We start from the raw sequence: 8,441 nt of genomic DNA on the forward strand, positions 1-8,441 counted from the left end.
TTTAATAACGTAAATTATAGATAATTATAATAAATCATTTTAAACAAACACATGCCTTGCTACCTTACGATTTCAGCGATCACAAAGTATTTAGACAGCATCGTGTTGCCTAAGCAGAGCACCTGAGACGACAGGGCATGCTGTCTGGTTAGGGAGCTCACTAGGAACAAGCAGCAGAAATGCAGTGACTGTTTTTCACCTTTCCAGTGGTGTTCAACTTCGCCATGAATGACAAGCGGAAGAGTCCGGTGTGGAACATCATCATGTGGACGTGTCTGTTCATCGGTCAGGGCGTGCATGTGTGTCTGTACTGTGTGGAGTGGTACGCTCAGATCCAGTGCCCTCGCACCGGGGTAAAACACACTCACACTCCAGCTCCGTGATTAGCACGTCACTGTTTGGACACTGAGGCTCAGAGACTGTGATGATTCAATTCAGCTCAAGAGCAGCTGAACTGAAGAACACACTGATACATGATGTACGATGTGCTTACAGCTCGGAAACACAGCAGAACGCAAGAAATCTGAAGCAGTGCATTAGGGCTGTCAAAATGGCTAAAAAACTAAATTCGAATAAATATGATCAAAATGCATAATTTCAGTTAGGGTGAAAAAAAGCTTTTGGTTTCCCTCCTGAGGCCACAAGAGGGCGCATCGAGCAAAATATTACTAATGCACGTTTATTCAAAGCATAAGATAACATGACTATCTGTGAAAAAATGTGCATGATGTTTATAAACCAATTATAATTAAGTTGCTTAAACAACTATAAACAAAACTGCATCATGTATGTATGCATAGTTTAATATAAAAGGCCGAAAGCCAATCACACAGAGTGCATTTTTCATTTAAAAACACGAGTTGCAGTGGGATGGGGAAAAAACCCGTCATAAAGTCTCGAGATATGTTTTTTCAAAAGTTGAACTTGCATTGATTTTACATGGCTTTCTAATCATGTGGCTCTTTTGTGCGAGATGCGAGTGCAATGGTGATAGATGTCCCTCTAGAAAATGCGATAAATATGCGTTCTGTATGAACGGCTTGGTTTCAGTTTTGACGTAAACGAGATCTTCTCCGCATTGATGTTCTCTTTTCCCGCAATATTTGTATGTATTAACTGGATAGGCTAACAAAAACATTAAAATGCAATAACACTTACATCGTCATCGCATCTCGTGCGCCGCTGATAAGGCTGCCTCAACGCACACCTAAAATTCAAATGCAACGCTTTTGCATTAGAATGTGGATTTTTATTTGAAATTTGACGAATATTTGAAATTTGCATTTTTTTTGACAGCCCTACAATGCATTGCATTTCACTTGCATTTGCAACAAAAAATTATATAAGCTTGTTTCTGCCACAGAATAAAAAAATTAAAAATGTCAATGCGACTTTGACCTCACAATTCAGACATATTCCCTTGCAGCTGTGAGACTTGCAATTCTCAGAATTGCGAGATATAGACGCAGATATAAATCACAATTCTGAGAAGGAATTGAGAAATATAAACAGAATTGTGAGATATAAATGCAGAATTGCAAGGTATAAACTCACAATTCTGAGATGTCTTAATTGTGAGATATAAAGTTGCAATTACCTTTTTTATTCCAAACAAACAAACAAAACTCAGAATTCAGGGGGAATAAGTCAGAAATGCAAGAAAGTCAGTCAGAATTTTTAGATAAAAAGTCACAATTATTTTTTCATGGCGGAAACTAGCTTCCATAAAAAAGTTGTGTGCCAACTGTAAAATGCATTTAGGACTACATAGGCTATTTTTTTTAGACAAAAAGTCTTAATGATAATTTTAAGAGGTCTTAAATTTGAGGCTAGAAAACAGGAATCGCGATACATCTTAATGTGATTATTAAACTTCAAAACGTGCTAGTTTACTGAAAAAATGTGAGCTCTACACGTTTCAAAGTAAAAACACGCCGCTGTCAATAAATACCGTGCATTTATGCTCAGCAATTGCTTATGATCTGCTGTTGATGAATTATGACAGTGTTGAACTTTACGGTGTTTGTATTGAAATATGTTTAAGAGTGAATATCTTAATGGCCCTCATCTGTTTGAAAGAGCAGCTGGAAGCACACACTTTGAAAAATAATTTGATGTATTTAATGTATTTCGGGTTTGTTTGTCCCTATGCAGAATAATTTATTTTCTCATTATTATTGGTATTTCGGTTACACACTATCTTGCATTTAATTACATTTTTAAAATATAAACATGGCATAATTTATTATATTACATATACACAATTCGAAAATAAATAGAATTCTAAATTCTAAAATCTGTACAACCAGAAAGTTGTTTTTTTATTAAATATAGATAAATATTATTTAAATTATTTTTGTATTATTATTAAAATAATATATCATTATATATATTAATAATAATATAATATATTATTTAAAAAATAATAATTATTTAAATATGCTAGTAAATTTCACAAAGAATATGCAAGTAACCCATTTAATTAAACACTAAATTTTGAAGTAGAAAAACTGTTTTCTTGTAAAACGTACTTCAATACTATTTGTTTTTTTACTAGTTGTTATTATTGGTATTTCGATTATACACTAAACTATATCTGGCATTTAATTCAATGTTTAAAATATAAATAATTCCATAATTATTCAATACAGACTCTCCTCTGCTCGATGGGAAAAGAGTAAGTGTCAGAAACAGATTGCAAAAACATGTAAAAATGACACAGTGTCCACTTGGTGGCACTACAGGATCACTTTGAGTATGTTGGAAAAATATGATAAGATTATGATAAAATGTTACTTTTTTTTTGTGGTGAACTATCCCTTTAAGAACAAGCATTTCTTGCAGTGCTCCAAAACAAGGTCAAGATGCTCCACATGCGCTGAACTAACACGATCAGAGTTCTGTGCAATAATGCCGTAAATCATATTTAACACCCATAAGTTCATATTTTCATGCATTGTGTCCAAACAGACAAGCTTCTGGGAGCTGGTGACGCCGCGCTCGTGGATATGCAGCTACCAGTGACTTCTGCATAGAGCCCAACACAAACCACAGCAGCTCGTCAGCATCAGCCACGACGACACATTATGAAACATATTGCATAACATACTTAATGACTTCATGAAGCACATCAGTCTCTCTGTAAATGCCTTTTACTTTAATTGAATGTTGATTTAAACTTGATGACTGTATATATTTTAAATTTATGTAAAGATGCACATTATTAAAAATTATAAATGCTTTTACATTGGTAAAACTGTGGTGTTTATGCTGACAAAACATGGTAAATGCACCCCAGCAAACAGAACTGTTACTACAAACAACTATATATATATATATACAGTATATATACACACTACCAGTCAAAAGTTTTTGAACAGTAAGATTTTTAATGTTTTTTAAAGAATTCTCTTCTGCTCAATAGGACTGCATTTATTTGATCCAAAATATGGCAAAAGCAGTAAAATTGTGAAATATTTTTACTATTTAAAATAGCTATTTTCTATGTGAATATCTGTTAAAGTGCAATTTATTTCTCTGTATTTTCAGCATCATTACTCCAGTCTTCAGTGTCACATGATCTTCAGAAATCATTCTAATATGCTGATTTGCTGCTCAAGAAACATTATTATTATTAATAATATTTTAAAAAGTTGAGTAAATTTTTTTTTTAGGATTTTTTGATGACTAGAAAGATCTGAAATAAAAAGCTTTTGTAACATTATACACAAAATTCACAATTCAAAAGCTTGGAGTCAGTATAATTTTTATTTTTATTTTGGGGAAAGAAATTATAGAAATTAATACTTTTATTTAGCAAGGATGCATAAAATTTATCCAAAGTGATGACAAAGACATAATGTTACAAAAGGTTTCTATTTCAGATAAATGCTGATCTTCTGAGCTTTCTATTCATATTTTGGATCAAAAGCAGCCTTGGTGAGCAGAAGAGAATTCTTTAAAAAACATTAAAAATCTTACTGTTCAAAAACTTTTGACTGGTAGTGTATGTATATATATACAGTATATATATATATATATATATATATATGTTATAAAAAACTGGCAAACTATATTTGTCAAGAGTAAGTACACTGAAAAAAATTTGCATGTAAAAACAATTTCACACATAATTTCAAAGAATTGCCAAATAACACATTGCATTATGAAATTTTGAAGCAGACAGACTGAAATAGCAAATTAAAAACTATATTGCCAGGATTTTTAGCTTTTGTCAAGATCAATGTTGTACACTGAAAAATTGGACAGAAACAATTTCCACTGGCAGTAAAATTCGGATATATTTACAATAATTATAATATTACAATAATTACACTAGATTAAACACGAAATTTTGAAGTAGAAAGACTGAAATTGTGTTTTCTTGTAAAACGTACTTCAATAATCTTTATTTACAACTCTGAAAAGTCATTTTTTACAGTGTAGATCAGAGCCGTTCCAGCTTCAGAATCAAAACCTGAACCCAAGACGAGCTTCTGAACTTCATCTGTATGTCGTGGATTTAAATAAACCATTTAACATGAATACAGGCTTCACATTTTACATGTTTTGCCCAATATCTGTCCATTATTAGTCCATTACTGTACATGCAATTCATGTTCGTTGAGGTTTTAATGTCTGGTTTCTCTTTGCAATCTAATACTCTCATTTAGCGGAAGCTTTTATACAAAGCAGCTTACAAATGAGGAACATTAGAAGCAATTTTATTAACAAGGCAATTTCAAAAATAAACTAGAGCAGTGCAGAAGCAGAAGCAGAAATGCAGAAAAGGAGAGAGAAGGGGAAACCAGATGAGCATATTTTCAGAAAATAATTTATTCATAGGAAGTATCTTGGTTTAAGCGCATGCGGAAGAAGCACTTCTTGTTCCCCAGAAATGTCGTGACCATTTCAGACGCTCGTTTAAAAGAAGCAGTTTGGAGGGAAATACAGTTTCTGCGCAACCTTGGAGGAAAACGACAAAAACGGAATGTTTCTAAAGCTGACTCTGGCAGTCGTTATGGAGCGGTTGCCATGGTAACGGCGTCACCGCTGCATTAGAACACTATGCAAATGTAACACGTGGCGCGTTTCTCCATTCGACTGCACTGCTTTCCATTGTTTTTCTATGTAAACACCATAGACTGTATAAAAACATGGACGTAGTGTCCGTGACGTCACCCGTAGGTTCCTGAAGAGGTTTTTGAAGCTCAAAGTGGGCGGAGCCGGCCGTCGCCATCTTGGCAGCGCGTCACCGCGCGTCACTCCCGGATAATCGAAAATGGGCAAAAAAGGCAGGAGCTGGTTGCTGAAACCACGCCCACCTAGCTCGACGGTGGTGACAGCAGCGGCAATCCACCTGTCACTCAAGTGGCCACGCCCTTAATTATGCAGAACTTTAAGGCTTAATATAATTTAAACGGATGACAGCCAGCCTCTAGCGGCCAGTTGATGAATTACAGTTTAATTCACTTCCTTGTTGGCTTCACGAGAGAGAGCGGGAGGTTGCCGCTTGGTAAACACGCACTATAACAACTTTGCCTCCAAAATTATGATTTTTGTACTTTAAAGGGATTTTAAGATAAATGGCTGGCCTAAATTTGTATAAAAACATTATGCAATAATCACCAAATATCGGATTCAATCTTTTTATCAGCTTGCTTTCGTTCAGTCAGCACAGGTTTTGTATTTCTTGATCTGATCTGAGCTCATGCATCTCAGTTTTTGAGTGAAAAAGCATTATTTGTGGATAATTTCGCCAATAATCACTAAAAAAAACTGAGGTGCATAAGCTCAATAATATCAAGAAATACAAAACCTGTGCTGATTGAAAGAAAACAAATTGCTATATAAAGATTGAATTAACACTTAAGCCTTTATACATAGTTGTAGTTTTAATGCATTAACTAAGTCTTGTAATGCACCTTATAATGCATCGTATGTATTAATGTATGCATTAAAGGTATGTATGTTGTAATGCATTAAATAATTGTAACCACAGATATAATGCATTATGATACTTTAGAAAGTATAATGCATGAAACCACATTACAAATAAACCTTAAAATATTATAATGCATTTTATCTTTGGTTACAATTATTTTTATAAAATACTTTATATATAATGCCTTTTTAATGCATTATATATAAAGACTTTAAGCATTACTGATTGGATCCAATATTTGTTGATAATATAACAAAAATATAGCAATTTTTTCAAAGCAAAAATACATTCTGTGTGAATGCAAAACCCACAGCAAACAAAAAAAAAGCAGACAACAAAACCAGGGACTATAAACCCTCGCAAAACGCAGCGCGAGAACATAGTGTTACAAAACCGCATTACTGCATATTATATAATGCACATGATAAGGTAAGACAACAAATGTTGGTGTTTGAGTGTGATAGCTTCCAACTAACCTATTTGTCTTGTTAATTTATTCCCAATCTACAACTTTGAGCCAAATTCGAACGCTCAGAGTGAAGAGCAGGAGTGATTCATCACGTCTTGTTAGTCAGGATCGACAACATACAATTCTTGAGCATTACATAAATATATATAAATATAATATATCTGGAATTTTGGCCCACGGTCCTTAATCAAGTTTGATTTTTGGCTCTTCATATTAAAATTTTTTTGGGTACCTCTGGCGAAATTTGTATTTTTGTTTTAACTTTTTTTTTTAATTATTATTTTTGCACTGAAATTTAAAAAACAATACAAGTCATTTTGATTTAAAACACACACACACACATACAAAAAATTATATATATACACACACACACACTCTGGCATAAACTGCAATTGAAATGATAAAACATCACAACTGAGGAAAGAGAGCAAGACGGCTTCTGTCTGAAACAGGACAACTGCATGAATTCAGCGTGACACGAGATGTTTCAGACCATAAACACCAGGATTAATATCCAGAGAATATTGTGCTGCTCTCAGCGTTTAGTCTCGTGGCGTAAGAGGATAAATCAGATCTCGGCGTCTGAACGCTGTAAATAAGTAGAGAAACACAGAATCCCTTTTTTCCATGTTAATGTGGCTTTCACATTAATTAGTACAATCCCAGAGAGAGCGACTGCAGAAAGATCAGCGCTCACAAACACATCACAATCACACACAAAAGATCATCTAAATGAAGATAATCTGCTTCAGTAATAACATCCATTCCTTCAAAAAACTATGAAACGGGTGGTTTTTATTTAAAAAAAGCTGATTTTAAAGCAAACTGAACAAAGAGTGTGTTAATTGCACTGCACCATCTCAAACTAAATTAATAAATATTAATAAATGTAACTATGATTTCAGAAAAGGCACAACATGGTAAGTGGGTGATATTTCTAAAAATATACAATTTTCAAAAATAATTCACTTTATAAAAAAATTCACACAGGTTTGAACATTTTAGATCGTATCCTTCTGAGAAAGCTATCAAAATATAAAATATTGATTAAAGAGGAGAAATATGCCGGTCCTTGGCAGAGAATAGCACAATATTTTAACCTGGAAACACTAATTAATTGCTGGAATCATTAACGAGGGACACAAAAGGCACCTGCTTTGTAGAGTGACTCAGATGCACAAAACAGTAAAATTACAGTAAAAAACCGGTTTTAACATTGGGAAGATTTTCAAACATACAAGATTCGGTCCATGTCCCACTCTGGTCCTGTAAGCGCAGTGGGAAATCCTGGCAAACGTTACGATAAATGGCATTTCAAGCAGACTCTCGACGCAAAGCTCCAGCTGTGTTTATGTGAGAAGCTTCATTTATCTTTATATGAGGAGAGCCGTCACAAGTCAAAGTGTGCAGAGTGTGATAAAGTGGCTTTGTTTCAATAAGTTCTGTGGTTGTCTGAATCTCGAGGAAACCTGCTAAACAGCCTGAACTCCTCAGAGCTTATTCAGTGGTTCTGATCATTAACTACTCATATTTATTTGTCATATTTATTGTATTCAGGTGAAAAAAAATATGTCAAGAAATGCCTGGAGCGTATTTCACCTGGAGCATATTTTCAGATATTTTTAATATATTATTTCTTTTGTAGATTTTTTACACTTTCCACAATAATAAACTTTTTTTTCTTCATTATTATAATGCAAAAAAAAAAATTCAATACTATTTTTAAATACAAAAATAATATATTATTTGATATTTTCTTTAGTATAATTAGAATAACAATTACTACAATTGTAGTATTTGTTGTACTGATTATATATTATTATTATTATTATATATCAATAACAATGTTCAGACAGAATGCATTACAGAAATGAAAAAGAGAAATGTAGCATTTGGGTTGTAAATTTGCTGAATTTTTATAAAAAATCGAATCGAAATCGAACATCGAATCGAAAATCGAAATCGAACCGAGAGCTTGAAAATCGAAATCGAATCGGAACATCTGAATCGATACCCAGCCCTAATACA

General features: G+C 33.4%; 1 protein-coding gene across 4 annotated transcripts in view; it reads left to right on the top strand.

The window, feature by feature from the left end:
- soat2 (sterol O-acyltransferase 2) overlaps positions 1-3,257 on the top strand; it is a 17,607-nt gene extending 14,350 nt beyond the window's left edge. For 2 of the 4 annotated variants that reach the window (XM_016546612.1, XM_016546614.1), the window contains one exon: positions 2,971-3,255. In XM_016546612.1, coding sequence (XP_016402098.1) covers positions 2,971-3,024 — 54 coding nt within the window. In that variant the 3' untranslated portion in view covers positions 3,025-3,255. Of the gene's footprint in view, positions 1-2,970 lie in introns of all 4 variants that reach the window. The other 2 variants (XM_016546613.1, XM_016546615.1) reach the window with 2 other exon arrangements.
- The last annotated feature ends 5,184 nt before the right edge of the window (positions 3,258-8,441 follow it).

This window comes from Sinocyclocheilus rhinocerous, unplaced genomic scaffold, assembly GCF_001515625.1.
Source record: "Sinocyclocheilus rhinocerous isolate Xijiao unplaced genomic scaffold, SAMN03320098_v1.1 scaffold2145, whole genome shotgun sequence".
NCBI classification, from domain to species: Eukaryota; Metazoa; Chordata; class Actinopteri; order Cypriniformes; family Cyprinidae; genus Sinocyclocheilus; species Sinocyclocheilus rhinocerous.